Here is a 21,732-nt window from a genome sequence, read left to right as displayed (position 1 = left end):
CATCTGTCACAATGAATCCACCTCCACAGCGCCGCATCACACTCTCCTGGGTTTCGTGATAGAGTTAAACTTCCACCAGGCTTCACCATCACACACTCAGCCTGTCAAACACAGAGTGAATCTCCCTCCATACCACCTCTTCACACGCTCCCGATGTCAAGCACAGAGTGAGCTTCCTCTCTCTATGCCTACCCTGTGATGAGGAGCGGGTTAAAGAGGGGGATGATGCCTCACCTTTTTTGCTGCTGAATAGATTACAGATCTGAGCCTTGATTTCGTTGACAGATCTGTCTTTCCTTCCCGTCTCAGTACAGTTTCGGTCAGAGGTGATCATAGACTGACGAATCTGTGATACTGGGACAGATGGTGAAGGATGTGTATCGTTTACAGTGACACGTGAGTCAGCGTCATGCTACCGAACGGGTCACAGAGAGTGTTGTGTGATTGTCACGGTGAATGGTGTCACAGTGAACGATGTGCTGGTGGCACAGTGTGAGACGTCTGCGCAAACCTGAGGAGAGTGTCTGTCTCAAGTTGAGGGATATATCAATGACCTGGTGAAGGTTTTGTTGTTGATACAATGGGGTCTGTGTCAGCATCGTGGTGATGATTGATTCCCTGTCTGACAGCGGGCCGACATTCTGTGAGGGACGTGTCGGTGTCACTGTGATAGGAGTTTCTGTGCCCTGGCGAGAAGTGTGCCGGGTTACAATGAAGTGTATCTCTACGTCACGGCGAAGGAAATGTCAGAGTGCGGGAAATTTTAGAATGACAGTTCTGGCGATGTCACAGTGAGTGGAGTGTCTGTGTATTGTGTGGGTGTTGGTCTCATTGAGAGGAGTGTGTCTGTGTCATCGTGAGAAGCATGGCATGGCCACGCTGTGTGTGACTGTCTCAGGCTGACGCGTGTGTCTGTCGGTGTCATGGAGAGTACTATGTCTGTGTCATTGTGAATTTAGGTGCCGGTATCACGGTAAGGGGTTTGCCTGTGTCAGGGTGAAGTGTGGGTAGTTGCCTCAGTGAGCGGTGTATCAGTGTTATGTTGAGGGGCAATACTGTCTCGGTAAGGGGTGTTACAGTGACGTGTGAGTCTTTGTCATGACGCGGAGCTGGGCGGTTCGCTTTGAGGAGCCTGTCGGTGTCACAGTGCGTGGTGTCTTAGTGTCACGGTAAAGGGCATGTCGGTGTCACAGTCAGCTGTGTTTGGAGTCCCCTTAGCCAGGTTCTCTGGGAGAGATCCGGCTGGGAAATCGCAGATATCTTCGATTCAAAGGTTGAGGTTAACTCATGGACTGGTAGTCGACATTGGCGTTGGTTCCTGTTCATCTCCTGATATTCTTCCCTAAGGAGTTTGTAGTTTCGGTCGGAGCTGCTCTGAGATGGTGAGATATGTTTGGCGTTGACACTGTGTCAGCGTCAATCTACTAATCGGGTCACGGGGAGTGCTGTGTCAGTGACACGATGAGAGTGTCACACCGAGGGGTGTGTTGGTGGCACAGTGAGGGGTGTCGGAGCCACCGTGAGGTACGTGTCTGGGACACGCTGAGGGGTATATCACGGTACCAGCGTGGTTTTTGTTGGTGTCACGATGGGGGCTGCGTCAGTATCGCAGTGATAATTGATTCCCTGTCACAGCGAGTCGATGTTTCAGTGAGGGATGTGTAACTGTCACTCTGACAGGCGTTTCTGGGTCCGAATGAGAGGTGTACCCGGTCACATCGCGGTGTATCTCTGTGTCACGGTGAGAGATATGTCGAGGTCACAGTGGCAAGTTTGTCGGTGTTGCAGTGAGACGAGCGTCTGTGTCGTAGTGTGCGGTGTATTGGTGTTTAAGAGGGAAAATGTCGTTGTCACGGTGAGGGGTGTGTCTGTGTAACGGGGAAGGATCTGTTGTGGTCACAGTGGATGTGTCAGTGTCATAGTAAGTTTAATGTTGTTGTCACGGTGAGGACTGAGTGGGTGACACACTGAGGGTCTTTTCGGTGTGATGGCGGGGGTTGAGTCTTTGTGACGGTGACTGTTATGTCGGTGTTTTGGTGGAGCGGCCGCCATGATAAGAGGTGACTCGGTTTCAAAGTGATGGTCGTGTCTGTGTCACAGTGAGGGATGTGTCCACGTCACAGTGTGTGACGTGTCGGTGCCAAGGCGAGGGGCGTGACAGTGTTACAGTGAATCGTTATTACATTATGTTGTGTGTTGGTATCACGTTGCGGGATATATCGGTACCATGTTGAGGGATGTGTTGGTGGGGGTTGTGTCGGTGTCACGGTGAGGGGTGAGTCGTGGTCATGCTGAGAGACCCGTCAGTCCCACAGTGAGGAATGTGTTGACATCACCGTAAAGGGTGTTTCTGGTATATGTTGAGAATGTGTCGCTATTACAGTCGCCATTTTTATTCTCTACGGTTTAGTCGTTCCGACCGTTGTTCAACTCACCATGAATCCACCAGCAGATCCCTGTGATAACGAGGGCCGTTGTTAAAACGCAGATTAGCCATGTTCTTGAGTCTGATCTGTCTCTTGTTGCGGGTCGTTCATTGCCCATGTTGCCTGAGGACAAAATCGTTCCTTGACATTGTCAGTCCATCATCATATTCCCTGACCTACCCCACCTCTGCTCTTCCCACCTTCTGAGTTCAAATCACTCTCTTTCGCTCATGCACAGCAGTGAGCGTAAATCACAGGCAGGCCTTTTCCAAGGAGATTAGGTGGGACTTCCACCAGAGGTCACAGGTTAAGGTCAGAGTTCGCTGGTCTATTATGTAGCCCGAAGAACATGGTCATACATTTCTTATTCCTTATTTCCACCCATAATGCCTCACTTCGACGACCTCCTTTGTCTGTCCTGACTGCGCAGTTCGGTGATATTTTCTCTCCCTCGTACCGTCACCCCTCCTCCTTTAATTCCTTACGCCTTTTGACGTCTGAAAATGAGGAACCCCGAAACATTGTGCTGTCTGGCTTGCTCCTCCTGCCACCAAGTTTCAATAATGGCTACCATATCAAACGGCCAAGTGCTGATTCATGCCCTGAGCTCACCTGCCTTTATGTAAAACTTCCAACACTGAAAGATAAGCACTACGGGACACTTTCCACATCTTGCTCGACCATGTGATGCCTGCCATTTTCTGACGTCTCTGGAATATCCGTCTCCACATGGAGTCCGCTATCTGCTCTGCAGCTCTGTGTCCTATCTCCCAGCAGCTCGAGTTTAACAAACTCTGTCCAAAAAACCCTCATGCTCAGTACTGGCAAACCACCCCGCTCGGATATGAGCTCTCCTCCAGATTGGGTCTAGACTGACTCATGACCCGCGTGCTAAACTGTATGGTCTTCCTATGTCCGCTCCGAGCTTCGCCGCTCCACTTGCCGCTGCCTTATATTTGTTTGCACTTGTAATGAATCCCGTCCCGTGATTGTTTGCTATTCAAACGCCGGATCTTCCGCAAAGTACTGTTTTTAATGCACACTCCCATAAAGTTTAAGTTCCAACTTTCTCGTTCCCTATCTCTGACTGGAGTCTGATTAAACGCCAAACTATCGCCTGACACTCTGCCGGTGTGAGAAAAAAGGGCGAAGCTCCCATCTTCCCTGATTCTCACCGCTCATTAATACCCAGCACTTCGGCATTCAGTAATCCCGAATTATGTGTGTCTCCCGGGGATTGTGAATGTGTGGATGCCGATGGAAGCGGGGATAAGAGGAGGCCAGAGAGAGGGCGTTAAGATTCCAGCCTTTGATGCAAGTTTTATCTGTCCAAACGACCGGCCTGTGCATTCAGAGCTGTGGAGACAATCAGAATCGACAGATTAATAACCAGTGGAATGGGCCAGTTGTGAGTTCCAACATGTTGAGGTCTCTCGGAAATGGAGTTTGTCACGGACACGGGGAGGAGCGTAATGGAGTCCGGGCGTGACGGAGACATGGAGGTGTGCAGAGCAGGACGTGTGTCATTGAGTTCGGAAGTGTTTTTGAGGGGATGGGGATAATGGAGACGGTGAGGCGTGTGTCAGTGTTACAATGCAGGACGTGTCGGTGTATCATTGTCACGATGAAGTATGTGTCGTGTCACGGCGGTGAGTGTGTCAGTGTCACAAAAGCCGGTTTTTGTGCCCCGTCGAGAGCGGTGCGCCCTGTCCCATTCACAGTGTGTGTATCCCAGCCTTGTACACTAAAGTCCATCTCTCCTTCAACACTTCTCTCAATTCACAGTGTAGGCTGTTCCCTTTAACACCGACTTTAAACAGAGCTTGGGCTCAAAATTACCAAGTACATCTTTGGCAGAACAGAGCTTGGCCAAATCTACACTTTCCAGATCCTTTCTGATCGAACGTAAAATTGGCCTTGCTCCAATTTACAATCTAAACCGATGGTCAGTCCCGTACTTTTCCATACTTACGTTAAGACAAATGGCTTTACGATCAAGAGATACAAAGTGTCCACTTGCCTTGTCTCATTGCGTAGTAGGAGATCAAGTATTGCTCTCTCTCCTTGGGCTTTCTACGTACTGATTAAGGAAACTCCCCTGAATGTTTTTGACAAACTCGCTCCCACTGGTACATTTGAAATCTACGGCCCACAGTCAATACGTGTAAAGCTAAAATCACCTGTTATCGCAACGTAATGTTTCCTGCAACAGTCTGCGATCTCTCTACAAGTTTGTCACCCCGCCTCCAATAATTCCTTCCTCTTTTGACGTCTAAAAATAGGGCAACCCAAAATATCGTGCTCTCGGCTTGATGTTCCTGCAGCCAAGTCTCAATAATGGCAAAAATATTATATTTCAATGTGCTGATTCATGCCCTGAGTTCATCCGCCTTTACTTAAATCGTCCAGCATTGAAATGTACGCAGGTCAGGACATCAGTCACAACATGCTCCACAGATTGGTTCCAGCCTTTGTCTGAGGTCTTTGCAACATCTGTCTCCACAACGATACCGCTATCTGCTGGGAACTCTGAATCCCTTCTCCGTCCAACTAGAGCTTAAAAACTCTCCTCAAAACCCTCAAGTACAGTACCGGCAAACATTCCCGCTGGGACGGATTGTGGTCTTGTCCGTTAATTTCATAACTGAATCCCTGAGCTCACTTTTTACAACCAACTTCCTGTCCATACCGATGTCGCTAATACCGATATGGAGACGGACTTCCGGCTACTCACTCACCCACCTCAGAATCATAGAGAAGGAACAGTGCGCAGAGGGAAGAGGAAGCAAGGGGAGGAGAGTCGAGGCCACAGAAAGGGTGTTCAGATTGCAGCCTTTGGGCATGAACGTCTCAGTTAACATTTTCTTCTTCACGATCTCTGATTGGAGTCAGTTTAAACGCCGAAATACTCAGACCTACGACTGTGAGTCAGAGACAGAGCGAGTCTCCCTCCAGATAATCCCATCACACTCTCCTTCCACACCATACCATAACACACTCCCGGGGTCAGACAGAGAGTGAATCTCCCTGCGCAACGTCCCATCACACACTCCCGGGTACAGACACAGAGTGAATCTCCCTCCACACTGTCCCATCACACACTCCCGGGGTCAGGCACAGAGTGAATCTCCCTCCGCACCGTCCCATCACACACTCCCGGAGTCAGACACTGAGTGAATCTCCCTCCGCACCGTCCCATCACCCACTCCCGGGGTCAGACACAGAGTGAATCTCCCTCCGCGCCGTCCCATCACACACTCCCGGAGTCAGACACAGAGTGAATCTCCCTCCACACCGTCCCATCACACACTCCCGGGGTCAGACACAGAATGAATCGCCCACCGCGCCGTCCCATCACACAGTCCCGGGGTCAGACACGGGTTGAATCTCCCTCCGCACCGTCCCATCACACACTCCCGGGGTCAGACACAGAGTGAATCTCCCTCCGCACAGTCCCATCACACACTCCCAGGGTCAGACACAGAGTGAATCTCCCTCCACACGGTCCCATCACACACTCCCGGGGTCAGACACGGAGTGAATCTCCCTCCACACCGTCCCATCACACACTCCTGGGGTCAGGCACAGAGTGAATCTCCCTCCACACCGTCCCATCACACACTCCCGGGGTTCAGACACAGAGTGAATCTCCCTCCGCACCGTCCCATCACACACTCCCGGGGTCAGACACAGAGTGAATCTCCCTCCGCACCGTACCATCACACACTCCCGGGGTCAGACACAGAATGAATCGCCCTCCGCGCCGTCCCATCACACAGTCCCGGGGTCAGACACGGGTTGAATCTCCCTCCGCACCGTCCCATCACACACTCCCGGGGTCAGACACAGAGTGAATCTCCCTCAGCACAGTCCCATCACACACTCCCGGGGTTCAGACACAGAGTGAATCTCCCTCCGCACCGTACCATCACACACTCCCAGGGTCAGACACAGAGTGAATCTCCCTCCACACGGTCCCATCACACACTTCCGGGGTCAGACACGGAGTGAATCTCCCTCCACACCGTCCCATCACACACTCCCAGGGTCAGACACAGAGTGAATCTCCCTCCGCACCGTCCCATCTACACTCCCGGGGTCAGACACAGAGTGAATCTCCCTCCACACCGTCCCATCACACACTCCCGGGATCAGACACAGAGTGAATCTGCCTTCACACCGTCCCATCACACACTCCCGGGGTCAGACACAGAGTGAATCTCCCTCCGCGCCGTCCCATCACACACTCCCGGGGTCAGACACACAGAGTGAATCTCCCTCCGCACCGTCCCATCGCACACTCCCGGGGTCAGATACAGAGTGAATCTCCCTCCACACCGTCCCATCACACACTTCCAGGGTCAGACACGTGAGGTACCTACCGCACCATCATGTGGTGCAGAGACACTCCACCGGCCTGTGCATGCAGAGTTGTGGAGGGGCTCAGAACCTGGTAACAGATATGCGGTGGAAGGGGAGGTGTAGCGCCAGACGTGAACTCTCCCTCATACTCCCCACAGTTGCCTGTGAACACAGAGTGCGGCAGCGACGGAGTTGGGGCTGTCTCTAGTGGATACAGCGGGTCACGGAGACGGGGTGTGCAGTAGGGCAAGTCAGGGATGACGGAGACGGGAAAGTGTGCAAGAGAGGGTGTGGGTGACGGAGACGGGGAAGTGTGCAAGACAAGGTGTGGGTGACGAGACGGGGTAGTTTAGTTTGCCAAGGAGGGAGTGGTGTCGGAGACAATAGTGATGTTCCAGAGGGAGTGCATAACGGAGACGGGGATCAGAGCAGGAGAGTAAGAGGGTGTCGGAGACGTGGAGAGTTTTGCAAACTGAGGGACTTATACATACGGGGAGTAGTGTTCCCGTGCTACGGTGATTCGTGTATCGCTATGCCGGTATCTTTGAGTGGTGGGTTCCTGTTACGATGCAGGCCATGTCGGTGTGTCGGTGTCCCGATCATGAGCGTGATCGTTTCACGCCGCGGGTTCTGTCGGTGCCACCGACGCACTGTGAAGAGTCTTTGAGTGCCTGTCACGGTGAGTGTTGTTTGTCTCGTTCACAGCCTGTGCGCTCTTTGCTGTTTTTCCCCTGTGTTCGTCAACTTATCGTCAAATTCCTTGATCTCCCAAACCCCCTGCTCTTCCCATAGAGTGCGCTGGTAACCCCAGGGAATTTCTCAGGTAAGGACATTTTCGAGACAGCCTTCTGGGCCGGAAGGCGTGAATTGTGCTGCAAGTTTTCTATGTTTCTAACTATGTGTTCAATTCTCTATCTGCTGTTTCTTCAGAACAGAGAACGTAGATCACAGAAGAGATCAGTCCCTTCGGCTCATAAAATCGTGATATCCCAATGAAACTAAATCCGTTCTGCCGACACAACGTCTGTCTCCCTCAATTCCCTGCACACTCACGTGCCTGTAAATAGCCTCTTAAACGCCTTTATGAACCTCCCTCCACCACCAGCGCTGGCAGCACGTTCCAATCACAACCCACTCTCTGTGACCATGCAGGGAAGGGAGGATTGAAGGAGAAGGAATATGGAAGTTGGAAGGACCTAGAAATAGAAGAATGGAGAGAGAAAAGAATGGAAGAAGGGGAAGAGTGAGGGATGACGAGTGAACAAGGAGGGAAGGGCGGGCGGATATGTTGTCACAGATGCAGAGACTTTATTGTCCGAGTGACTTGCAACGAACACCAGCCCTCCCTCCCCTTAACCCCAACCTCCCGGTGATTCCTGGTTTGAGCGTCAGTGCTCCCGTTGCTCTGCTTATCGCCGGGTCTTCAGACCTTCAGTGCTCCAGAAACCACGGCGCGGGGACAAACCCGCAACACCCACCGAAGTAAGCGAGCCCCCTCCCTCCGAGAAGACGTTACCGCAATAGATTGACATTTTTAGACTGTGCAGTACTTATCAAAGGAAACAGGCATTCAGATATGGAAGTTTACAGGAAACTAGCGCACGCTGATCTGTATCTGAGGTTTGACTCTCCTCACCCATTGAAACATAAGCCTGGGGTTATCATTATTTCAGAGAAGTTTTGCAAGCGTTCAAATACACTAATTGACCCACCATATAGACAAAAAAAAAATCGGTAAAGTATTCCCTCCGTCGTCTGCAAACTATTGGGAAGGATTGTTAAGGATAGAATCTTCGAGCATTTGGAGCAGTATCGTCTACTCAAGGATAGTCAACATGGCTTTTGAAGGGAAGGTCGTGCCTCACGAGCCATATTGAGTTTTTTGAAGAGGTAACAATTATATATTGATGTGGGTAGGGCGGTAGATGTGGTCTACATGGATTTTAGCAAGGCATTTGAAAAGGTCCCTCACGAGAGACTCATCCAGAAAGTCATGAGGCATGGGATCATGGAACCGAAGCTGTTTTGATAAGATATTGGCTTAAAGGAAGGAAGCAGAGGGTAGTAGTGGAAGGATAGTTTTCTGCCTGGAGGTAGGTGACTAGTGCAGTTCCGCAAGGATCTCACCTGGGACCCCTGACTTCTGTGATTTTGGAAACTGACCTGGATGAAGAGGCGGAAAGATAGGTGTGTAAGTTTACGAATGACACGAAAATCGGAGGAGTTGCGGATGGAGCTGAAGGTTGTCGAAGGTTACAGGAGGATATATACAGGATGCAGAGTTGGGCAGAAAAGTTGCAGATAGAGTTCAATCCGGATAAGTGTGGGCTGATGCATTTTGGAAGGACAAACCAGAAGGCTGAGTACAGGGTTAATGGTCGGTTACTTAAGAGTGTCGATGACGGAAGGATCTTGGGGTTCAAATCCATACATCCCTCAAGCTTGATTGACAAGTTGATAGGATATTACGAAGGCCTATGGGATGCTAGGCTTCATTAATAGGGGGACTGAGTTCAAGAGTAGAAAGGTCATGTCTCAACCCTACAAATCTCTGGTGAGACCACACTTAGAGTATTGTGTTCAGTTCTGGTCACCTCATTATAGGAAGGATGTGGAAGCTATGGAGACGGTGCAGAGGAGATTCACCAGGATGTTGCCGGGATTGGAAAACAAGTCTTATGAGGCAAGGCTGGCAGAGCTGGGACTTTTCTTTTTGAGGCGTTGAAGGATGAGAGGGGACTTGATAGAGGTCTGCAAGATTATGAGAGGCATAGATATAGTGAGTAGCCAGTACCTGTTTCCCAGGGCACGAACAACAAACAGCAGAGGACATATGTACAAGGTTAAGCGAGGGAAGTTTAGGGGAGACATCAAGAGTTAGTTTTTTGCATCTAGTGTTGTGGGTGCCTGGAATGACTTGCCAGGAATGGCGTTGGAAGCTAATGCATTAGGGGTGTTTAAGAGCCGCATGGACAGGCACATGGATGAAAGAAAAATGGAGAGTTACAGGGTAGTCTGGGTTTAGTACGTTTTTTAGTGATATAGGGGTCGGCACAAGTGAAGTGGTCTATTTTGATAGGTCAAATATGATGGCAGAATATAGTATAAATGGTAACATTTTTGACAGTATGGAGGTTCTTGAGGGATCTTGGGCACCGAGTGCATAGGACGCTCAAAGCAGCTGCGCAGGTTGACTCTGTGGTTAAGAAGGCGTACAGTGCATTGCCTTTCATCAACCGTGGGATTGAATTTAGGAGCCGAGAGGTAATGCTACAGTTATATAGGACCCTGGTCAGACCCCACTTGGTGTACTGTGCTCAGTTCTGATCGCCTCACGACAGGAACGATGTAGAAACCATAGAAAGGGTGCAGAGGAGATTTAACAGGATGGTGCCTGGACTGGGGATAATGCCTTATGAAAATAGGTTGAGTTAACTCAGCCTTTTCTCATTGGAGAGACGGAGGATGAAAGGCGACCTGGCAGAGGTATGTAAGCTTATAAAAGGCATTGGTGGTGTGGATAGTCAGAGGCTTTTAGCCAGCTATGAAATGGCTAGCAGGAGAGGGCACAGTTTTAAGGTGCTTGGAAGTAGTTGCAAAGGAGATGTCAGGTGAATGTTTTTTTTTTACGCCGAGAGTGGTGAGTGCGTGGAATGGGCTGCCGGCGGCGGTGATGGAGGCGGATAAGATAGGGTCTTTATGAGACTGCTGGATAGGTACATGGAGCTTAGAAAAATAGAGGGCTGTGGGTAACACGAGGTAATTTGTAATGTTAGTACATGTTCGGCACAACATTGTGGCCCGAAGGCCTGTGCCGTGCTAAGGTTGTCTATGATGTTTCAGCACTGCTTAGGGTCTTCGCTGTGATAGTCTGTCATTTCTTTCATTTGACCGACCAAGGTGCACCATTTTATGTTTGTCCGGGATACACTCCAACTGCCCGGTCTCTAAACCATATCTGTAACTGATCTACGTCCCACTGAATTCTTTGTCAGTCTCCTCCGCTCTCCACAGAACCACCTCTAGCCGTATCATATGCAAACCTACTAACCCACGCATCTGCAATTTCATCTGGATCACGTATATACATTTAAGGGCCAAGTGGTAATGTTGCAGCTATACAGGATCCTGGGCAGACCCCACGTTCAGTACTGTGCTCAGTTCCGTTCGCCTCACTAGAGGAAGAACGTGGAAACCATAGAAAGGATACAGAGCAGATTAACAAGGATGTTGCTTGGATTGGGGAGCATGCCTTCTGTGAATAGACTGAGTGAACTCGGTCTTTTCTCCTTGGAGCTACGGAGGATGAGAGGTGACCTGAGATATGTGTACAAGACAATGAGAGGCATTGATCTTGTGGATAGTCAGAGGCTTTTTCCCAGGGCTGAAATGGCTAGCACGAGAGAGCATGGTTCTAAGGTGCTTGGAAGTAGGTACAGAAGAGATGTCAGGGGTAAGGTTATTTTTTGTTTTTTTATGCAGAGATTCGTGAGTGGAATGGCCAGCCGGCGGTAGTGGTGGAGGCGGAAAAGATAGGGTCTTTTAAGAGACTCCTGGATGGCTACGTGCATCTTCGAAAAAATAGAGTGCTATGGGTAAAGCCAAGGTATTTCTAAGGTAGGGGCATTTTCAGTACAGCTTTGTGGGCCGAAGGACCTGTATTCCGCAGTAGGTATTCTATGTTTCTATGTACATCAGGCACAGGAGAGGTACTAGATACATCCGTATACACAGATCACTTCATTGTCGTAGAACAAAGCAAATCAATAAAACAACGCAGAATGACGTGTCACAGTTACAGGGAGAGTGCAGTGCAGGCAAACTAGGTAGATCGTGAGGTCAGGTGTCCATCTGATTGTCCTAGGGGGCCGTTCGATAGTCCGATATCAAGGGGGTAGAAGCCGTCCTTGAAACTGGTGGGACGAGCTTGCGTATCTTCCCCCACGATGGGAGACTGTCCGTGTTGGGTGGGTGTCTATGATTATGCAGCAAGCTACCAGGAGCTGTAAACAGAGTCCACGGAGGGAACATGGCAGATACCTATCTTTCGAGAGAGGCAGCAGGACGGCTGATGAGGGCAGTGTACTAGACGTGATGTATTGGGACTTCAATGAGCTATTGTTGGGCTGCTGTGCATAATAGTGCGGAAACCAGGGAGATTAGACTAACCGAGTTGATTGCGGGTGACCTGTTTCTCCTGATTGGTAGATAAAATGTACACTGACTTGGACAAGTACAGTCACAAGATCCCTGATATTAGATCACTCTGGGAGATGGAAGAGAGGAAGCCCGGAAGTGACGGAGAACAAATGGACCGGTGAGAGAGGGAGGAGGGGTGAGATAGGGAGAGTGGAAGGTGAAGGAGGGAGAGAGATACCAGATGGCCTGAACCCAGGGGGTGTTGTCGGGCTAATGTGATCGGGAAGGACTGATCAGGCACCGACAGTGGATGTCATCTACCTAGACTTTAACAACGTCTCAGATGATACACTACTGTGGAGGATGATGGTACAGGGGTCGGGAGGTCACGATGCAGTTGTACGGTGACGCCGCACTTGTTCAGTGCTGGTCGCCAGGATATCGGAAAGGCCAAAGAGCTGGAAGGCTTACGAGGATGTTGGACTCGGGGGTGTGAGGCATGGAGAGAGGTCGGGCAGATCGGGGCTTAATTCCTTGGAGCGCAGGGGTGACCTTGCACAGGTGTATAAAACCACGAAGGGCGCAGGCAGGGTGAATGTGCACAGACCGTCCTTACTTCCGGGGTATGGGGAACCAGAAGGTATAGAATTGAGGTGAGAGTCGATGGCGAGGAGGGAAAAGATGTGTAAACGGTGGGGGGTGGGGGTGGTGGTGCTAGAGAGAACGAAGAAGGCGAAAGAGAGGCGAGAGATAGGGAGGGGAGGAAATAGGGGAGGAGAGAGTGGAAGGAGGGAGTGGGGAGAGTGGAGGGACGGCGAAGAGTGGAGAGATGGGGAGAAAGAAGGGCAGAGATGGGGCAAGGTTTGTAGGAGTGTGGTGAGGGAGAATCGGGAAGCCAGCAAAAGAGGAGAATGGGGTAGGGGAGCGGCAGAGAGGGTGGGTGGGTAATGTGAGGGTGGAGGAAAGAGAGGGAGGAGAACAAGGATTTTGCCGGACTCGGGAGCTGATTGATGGAGGGAGGTCGGGCAGGTTAGGTCTTTAATTCTTGGAGCGTCGGGGTGACCATACAAACCCGTATAAAACCACGAGCTGTGAATGCGTACAGTTACTTTCTCTAGACTTGGAGCATCGAGGACCAGAGAGCACAGGTCTAAGGTGAGAGGGGAAAGGGATGTAATTGGGGAGCCGAGTGACAACTTTTTGTGACCCACATGGTGCTCAGTCTATGTCACGACCTGACAGAGGAAGTGGTCGAAGCAGATGCATTGGAAACTTGGTCCCTTGGGTGTATAACACAAGACCCCTCCAAAATGACGTCATTTCTGCGAACTCTGACCTGTTTTATCAGTGGTTGGCAGCCCGCCGGGTCCCGAGGTAATGGGAGGATCCTCGTCCTCATCGATGCGGTGTTCCTCTTTCCGAAAGTTCAGCTCTGAGTAGGTGGAGTTCAGACCAGCTGGGAGAGAGAGTCGGACAGGCAAATGAGGAAGAGAGTAAGAGCGGTAAAGAATGGGGGAGGGAGTCGGGGAGAGAGAGAAGACAGAATGGGTGATGGAAGAGAGAGAGAGGGATAAGTGAGGGGGAGAGACGGGGTGAGACAGCGAGAGAGATAGAAAGTGAGGGAGAAGGGGAATGAGAGAGGACAGAGATATGGAGACAGAGAGAAGGCGAAAACGATGGACAGAGAGGGGAGAAAGCGATGTGGGCAATGGGCAGGGAAAAGCGTGAGAAAGAATGGGGAAAGAGAACGGGTAGAGAAAGGGGAGAGAGTGGGAAAAGGGCAGACGGGGAGATTGTGTCGGAAACCGCGGACTGAGAGGTTTAAGAGGAATGAAAAGGGAGACGGAAGGAGGGTAGAAGACAGAACAGGAGAATTTCAGAGAGACGGGAAAGAGCGGAGGGGAGTGCGTCGGGGAGCGGGAGAGGGGTGTGGGTAGAGAGGAGGAGAAGGCGTGGAGGGGAGATGAGCGGCAAAGTTAGGGAGAGAGGAAGGTGGGAAGAACGGGAGGGGTGGATGGGGTTGCGGATGAAAGTGAGCAGAGAGAGAGGGAAAGAGTGCCGGGGGAGACCGAGAGTGGGAGAGACGATGACTGTGACAGAGGAGAGACGAGACAGAGAGGGGGCAATGAGAAAGGGCGAAGAGACGGGACAGTAGAAGACATTAGGGGAAATACTGTGAGGCGGGACAGGGGAAGGGGGAGAGAGGAGACTGGGTGAGAGAAGGGGTAACAGGGTAAAGAGAGTGGGGTTAGTAAAGGGAGAGAGTGGTTAAGGTTTTATACGGCGTTCCCTCCTCACCGTCTGTCCACCGTCCTCCATCCTCACCACCCCGACACGGCGCTAACTCATCTCCAGTACCCCTGCCCACTGTGCAACACTCCGCACCGACCATCAAAGAGTGTTCCCCCCTCATCACATCTCTCACGCGTTCCCTCTGTCGTATTACAAGACACGGAATCATTAGGATCAACTGTGCGCTTGTCCTGAGATGTCTCGACAGGATTGGAGACATCAGCTAAACAGGGTGCACCAACAAAGATAAAACTGACCTCGATCAGTTCGGACCCGGGGACGAGAGCCGGTCTTGAAATTAATGTCCGCATACGATACATCAGGTTCAACTGCGGACAGAATATCGAGAATCAGACACTGAGTGATGCTCCCTCCACACCGTCCCATCACACACTCCCGGGGTCAGACTCAGAGTGAATCTCCCTCCACACCGTCCCATCACACACTCCCGGGGTCAGACTCAGAGTGAATCTCCCTCCACACTGTCCCATCACACACTCCCGGGGTCAGACACTGAGTGAATCTCCCTCCACACCGCCCAATCACACACTCCCGGGGTCAGACACATAGTGAATCTCCCTCCACACCGTCCCATCACACACTCCCGGGGTCAGAAACATAGTGAATCTCCCTCCACACCGTCCCATCACACACTCCCGGGGTCTGACACAAAGTGAATCTCCCTCCACACCGCCCTATCACACACTCCCGGGGTCAGACACAGAGTGAGCCTCCATCCACACTCTCGCATTACAGACCCCGTGGTCATACACAGTGAAATCCCTGAAGACCATGGCTTTACGGATTCTCGAGGTCACATACAGAGTGAAACTCCCTCCACAATGTCCGACCACACACTCCCGCAGTCAGACACAGAGTAAAACTCCCTCCACACCTTCTCATCACGCTCTCACGGGATTAGACACGGACTGACGCTCCCTCCACACCGTCCCATCACAAACTCCCAGGGACAGACACAGTGTGAAGCACCTTCAACACTGTCCAATCACACACTCCAGGGGTCAGCCACCCAGTGGAGCTCACTCCAGGCATACCATCACATACTCCCCCCGGCAAACACAGAGGAAAGCTACCTCGACACCGTCCCACCACACACTCCCGAGGTCAGACAGAGAGTGACTATCCGTCCACACCATCTCATCACACACTCCCGGGGTCAGGCACAATATAAAGCTCCTTCCACACTGTCCCAACACAGAGTCACGTGGTCAGAGACCCGGTGGTGCTCCCTCCTCACCATTCGCATCACACACTAACCCTGTCAGAAAATGCAAAACTACCTCCACACCGTCCCAACACATACTCCTATGGTGAGACACAGAGAGAATTTCTCTTCACACTGCCCCATCACACACTCACGGGTTCGGATGCAGAATGAGCTATCTCCACAGAGTCTCATGACATACACTCGGGGTCAGAAACAGAATGCAACATCCTCCACTCCGTCCCATCACACACTCCCGGGGACAAACACAATGTGAAGCTCCTTCCACAACGTCCCATCACACACTCCCGGGGTTAGAAACCTCGTGGAGCTCCCTCAACACCATCCCATCGTAAACTCCCTCAGTCGGACATAGAGTAAAACTACCTCCACACCGTCTCATCACATAATCCCGTGGTCAAATACAGAGAGAATCTCCCTTCACACCGCACCATCACATACTCCAGGGTCAGACGCAGAGAGAAGCTCCCTGTACACTGTCCCATCACACACTCCAGGGACAGACACAGAGTGAAGCTCGCTCCACACCGTCTCATCACTCACTCCCGATGTCAGACAGAGAGTGAAGCTTCCTCCACACCCTCCATTCGCACACTCTGGTGTCAGACACAGACTAAACATCTCTCCACTCCGTCCCATCAGACAGTCCCGGGGACGGACACGATGTGAAGCTTCTTCCACACCGTCCCATCGCACACCCCCGGGGTCAGACTCAAAGTGGAGCTCCCTCCACACCGTCCCATCACACACTCCCCAGTCACATACAGAGTAAAACCACCTCCACACCGTCTCATCCCACACTCCTGTGGTCATACACAGTGATAATCTCACTCCATACCGTCTCATCACACACTCACGGGGTTAGTCATGGAGTCACGCTCATGGACCCAGTGAAGCTCCCGCCACACCATCACATCACACAGTACCCCAGTCAGACACAGATTAAATCTACCTCCACAGCGTCCCATCACACACTCCGCTGGTCAGACACAGAGAGAGTCTCCTGCACACCGTCTCATCATACACTCACTGGGTTAGACAGAGAGTGAGGCTCCCTGTACGCCGTCCCATCACACACTCCAGGGAAAGAGACAGAGTGAATCTCCCTCCACACCGTCCCATGACTTACACCAGAGGTCATACCGAGAGTGAATCTCCCTCCACACCGTCGATCCGCACACTCCAGGGGTCAGGCACAGAGTAAAGCCCTCTCCACACCGTCCCTTCACACAGTCCTGGGCTCCGATACAAAGTGAAGCTCCTTCCACACCGTCACATCACACATTGCCAGGATCAGACACCAAGTGGAGCTCCCTCCACACCGTCCCATGACACACTCTCCCAGTCGGACAGAGAATAAAACTACCTCCACACCGTCCCAACACACGCTCCCTTTTCCAGGCGTAAAGAGATTCTCCCTCCACAAAGTCTCATTAAACACTCACGGGATTACATACGGAATCATGCCCACTCCAGACTATCCCATCACACAATCTCGGGGTCAGACACAGAGTGAAGATCCTTCCAAACCGTCCCATCAAACCGTCACGGGGTCAGACACCTAGTGCAGCTCCCTCTACACCATTATATCACACACTCCCCCAGTCAGACACAGAGTAAAACAACCTAAACAACTTCCCATCACACAATCCCATGGTCAGAAACAGTGTCAATCTCCCTCCACAACGTGTCATCATACACTTACGGGGTTAAAAATGGAGTGACGCTCACTCCACACCGTCCCATCGCACACTTTTCGGGTCAGACACAGAATCAATACCCCTCAACACCGTCTCATCACACAATCCCGTGGTCAGACATAGAATGAAGCTTCCTCCAGACACTAACATGACACAGTCCGGGGATCAGGCACAGAAGTAAGCTCCATCAACACCGTCCCATCACCCACTCTCGGGGTCAGACACAGAGGGAGATCCCTGCGCACCCTCCCATTACACACTCACGTGGTCAGAAACGGAATGATTCTCCCTCCTCCCGTTTCATCACTCACTCCCGGGGTCAGACACAGAGTGTTACTCCCTCCACAAAATCGAATCACAAACACACGGGGTCAGACACAGAGTGAATCTCCCTCCACACCGTCCAATCACACAGTCCCGGTGTCAGACACAGAGTGATGATCCGTCCACACCATCGAATCACAAACACACGGGGTCTGCCACGGAGTGAGGCCCCTTAACTTAGCCCGATCAATGATTCCTGAGATCAGACACAGAGGGAAGTTCCTTCCGCACCGTTCCATTACACAATCACGGGGTCGGACCCTGAATGAGCTATCTCCACACATTCTCATGACACACACTCTGGGTCAGACACGTAGTACAGCTCCTTCTACACAGTCCCATCACACACACACACTTTGTCAACACAGAGTGAATCTCCCTCCACCCCGTACCATGACAAACTCTCGGGGTCAGACACAGAGAGAAGTTCCCTCCTCACTTTCCCATCAATCATACTCGATGTCAGACACAGACTGAAGTTCCCTGCACACCTTCCATTCGCACACTTCCGAGATAAGACACAGAGTACAGCTCTTTCCAAACCGTACCAGCACACACACCAGGGGTCAGACAAACAGTGAATCTCCCTCCACACTGTCCCATCACCCACTGCCTAAGTCAGACGCAGAGTGGAGCTCCCTCCACACCGTCCAATCACACAATCCCGAGATCAGAGACAGAGTGAATCTCCCTCCCTCTGTCTCTCTGCCCCACTCACCTCGGGAAGGTGACCGTGAGTCTGTTTTTGTGAACGTCATATCCATGTAATTCTTACCGTCGTCCATCCTGTCGAGGATTCGCTGCGTTCTGAGCTCAGAAAGCGGAAGCAAGCATTGTCAGAGGAAGCTCGTGTTGACACTTAGGTCAGACCGACACCAGCGTGCACCAGAGAAAGGGCTGATAAAGAGAGAGGCCGAGAGCAGGCAGAGGAAGTGCCAGGCAGCAGGGAGATGGACTGTGTGTGAGCGGTTGGATCCTCTTCTCACCGCGCGAATAGTATCCCATCCACCGACCCTCACCCGCGGTTGGTTTCGGTTTTAGTTGTCGGACCCTCCCACTGCTCTACTCACCGCTGGAGATTCAGACCCTCTGTGCGTGAGAAAACACGGCCCCAGAATAAATACCCAACACCCACCGAAGTGAGCGAACCCTCTCCTTCCGAGTGAAATGAACAACTCATTTGAGTCTCTCTCTCAATTCTACACCAAATTTACACCACAAGAACTTGCCAACAACAGACTGCCATTTTTGGACCATCAAATAAACTGGGCATGCAGCTGTTGAGGTTTACAGGAAACCAACGCATGCTGATCGGTGTCTACGTCTTCACTCTCGTCTCCAATTCGAAAACAACTTGGGGGTTATCAGATTCTCAGAGAAGTCTTGAAAGCGTGCGGTTACACTGACGGGGCCTTGACCAGACCATTATCTCCCTATTGATCTCCCATGAATGGCTCTAACACGCTTCAATTTCGCAGCTCTCTCCCCAACCCTCCCTAAGCCTTTCTCTCTCCTTTCCAACGTCACTGAGCCTTCTTTTTCTGTCTCCCCACCTTCGGAACCAAACTCTCTCTCTTCCCACTGTCTGCCGGTCAAACTGAGTTTTCACCTCACGGAATTGTGACTGGGACATTCCAAGTAAAGGCGCGGCCCGCTGGACTGCCGGGATCGGTTACAATTCTTCACAGTAAGTAAAGGCGAAGGCGAAAACAGAAGTGGGGTTGGAAATTTGGAAATGGGGGTGGGGTGGTGTGGGTGGCGATGTGCTGGAGAGGCTGTGTGTCTGTGTGTGTGTGTGTGTGTGTGTAAGACAGAGAGACAGAGGGAGAGAGAAAGAGAAAGAGCGAGCGAGCGAGAGAGAGAGACAGAGAGAGAGAGCTGGAGAGAGAGAGAGAGAGAGAGAGAGAGAGAGCGCATCGGCAGAACAAGCATTCAAGCATTCCCGGAGTCAGAAACAGAGAACAGCAGAACAGCTCCTTCCAACTTAAATCACAGACTCCCTGGATCAGACAAAGAGTGAAGCTCCCTCCGCACCATCCCATCACACACTCCCGGGATCAGACACAGAGTGAAGCTCCCTCCGCACCATCCCATCACACACTCCCGGGATCAGACACAGAGTGAAGCTCCCTCCGCACCATCCCATCACACACTCCCGGGATCAGACACAGAGTGAAGCTCCCTCCACACCGCCCCATCACACACTCCTGGGGTCAGACATAGCGTGTAGCTCTCTCCACACCGACCCATCACACACTCCTGGGGTCAGACACAGAGTGAAGCTCCTTTCATCCCGTCCCATCACACACTCCCAGGGTCAGACACAGAGTGAAGCTCCTTTCACCCCGTACCATCCCACACTCCCGGGATCAGACAGAGAGTGAATCTCCCTCCACACCGCCCCATCACACACTCCTGGGGTCAGACACAGCGTGAAGCTCTCTCCACACCGACCCATCACACACTCCTGGGGTCAGACACACAGTGAAGCTCCTTTCATCCCGTCCCATCACACACTCCCAGGGTCAGAGACAGAGTGAAGCTCCTTTCACCCTGTACCATCACACACTCCCGGGATCAGACAGAGGATGACGCTTCCTCCTCACGGTCCCATCACACACTCCCGTGGTCACACACAGAGCGAATATCGCTCCACACCGTCGCATCTCACACTGCCGGGATCAGATACAGCCTGAAGCTCCCTCCATACCGACCAATCGCCCTCTCGCGGGTTTAAATACGGAGTGACGCTTACTCCATCCCATCACATCACACTCTCCCGGGGTCAGACACAGAATAAAACGCCCTCCACACCGCCCCATCACACACTCCTGGGTCAGACACTGTATTCAGCTCCGTCCACACCGTCCCATGACACACTCCCGGGGTGAGAGACAGAAGGATGCTCCATCCACACCATCTCATCACACACTCCCGGGGACAGTCACAGATTGATGCTCCCTGCACACGATCATATCACCAACTCCTGTGGTCATACACAGAGTCAAGATCCTTCCACACCGTCTACTCACAGACTCTTCGGTCAGATCCAGAGTGAAGCTTCCTTCATGCCGTGCCATTACACACCCCTGGGGTCAGACACAGAGTGTTTCCCACTCCGCACCGTTGCATCACACACTCCCGGGGTCTGACACAGACTGAAGCTCCCTTCACAGCATCGAAACACAAACACACGTGGTCAGACACTGAGTGAAGTTCCCTCCACGCCATCCGGAGTCGGACTCAGAATGAGCTATTTCCACACAGTCTCATGACACATACTCTTGGTCAGACATAAAGTGCAGCTGTCTCCACACAGCCCCCTATCACACACCCTTTGTCAGGCACAGAGTGAATCTCCCTCCAAATCGTCCCATGACAAACTCGCAGGATCAGTCACAGAGTTTAGCTCCCTCCACACCGTCCCATCACACACTCCCGGGGTCAGACACAGAGTGAATCTCCCTCCACACCGTCCCATCAGACACTCCCGGGGTCAGCACAGAGAGAAGCTCCCTCCACACCGTCCCATCACACACTCCCGGGTTCAGACACAGAGTGAATCTCACTCCATACCGTCCCATCACACACTCCCGGGTTCTGACACAGAGTGAATCTCCCTCCACACCGTCCCATCACACACTTCCGGGATCAGACACTGAGTGAATCTCCCTCCGCACCGTCCCATCACACACTCCCGGGGTCAGACACAGAGTGACTCTCTCTGTACACCGTCCCATCACACACTCCCGGGGTCAGACACAGAGAGAAGCTCCCTCCACACCATCTTGTCACTGACACCCGAGGTCAAACACAAGGTGAATCTCCATCCATACCGTCCCATTGCACACTCCAGGAACAGACACATCGTGAAGCTCCCATCCATACCGTCCCAACACTCACACCCGAGATCAGACACAGGGTGAAGCTCCGTCAGCACCGTCCATTCGCACACTCCAGTGGTCAGGCAGAGAGTAACGTTCCCTCTGCACCGTCCATTTGTACACTCAAGGGGTCAGACACAAAGTAAAGCTACATCAACACCGTCCCATCACACACCCCCGGGGTCAGACACAGAGTGAAACTCACTCCCTCTGTCTCTCTGCACCACTCACGTCGGGAAGGAGACCGTGAGTCCATTTTTGTGAACGTTACAGTCAGTTAAGTCTTGCTGTGGTCCATTCTATCGAGTATTCTGTGCGTTCTGAGCTCAGAGAGGGAAAACAACCGTTGTCAGAGGAAG

The 21,732-nt window shown here is 51.9% G+C and overlaps 2 protein-coding genes across 2 annotated transcripts in view; both read right to left on the bottom strand.

Annotated features, from left to right (window-relative positions):
- The window catches only part of LOC140207265 (uncharacterized), a 225,897-nt gene that overhangs the window by 104,358 nt on the left and 99,807 nt on the right, over positions 1-21,732 (bottom strand). The gene's annotated exons all lie outside the window — the stretch shown is intronic.
- LOC140207418 (uncharacterized) overlaps positions 1-21,732 on the bottom strand; it is a 37,314-nt gene that overhangs the window by 7,058 nt on the left and 8,524 nt on the right. The window contains exons 3-6 of the mRNA XM_072275944.1: positions 14,477-14,548; positions 13,264-13,383; positions 2,436-2,549; positions 235-354 (exon numbers count right to left, since the gene is read on the bottom strand). Coding sequence (XP_072132045.1) covers positions 235-354; positions 2,436-2,549; positions 13,264-13,383; positions 14,477-14,548 — 426 coding nt within the window. The remainder of the gene's footprint in view (positions 1-234; positions 355-2,435; positions 2,550-13,263; positions 13,384-14,476; positions 14,549-21,732) is intronic.

The sequence above is a fragment of the Mobula birostris genome, chromosome 13, assembly GCF_030028105.1.
Source record: "Mobula birostris isolate sMobBir1 chromosome 13, sMobBir1.hap1, whole genome shotgun sequence".
NCBI lineage: Eukaryota > Metazoa > Chordata > Chondrichthyes > Myliobatiformes > Myliobatidae > Mobula > Mobula birostris.
The sequence above is the reverse complement of the archived record's forward strand: the minus strand, read 5'-3'. Positions and strand labels throughout refer to the sequence as shown.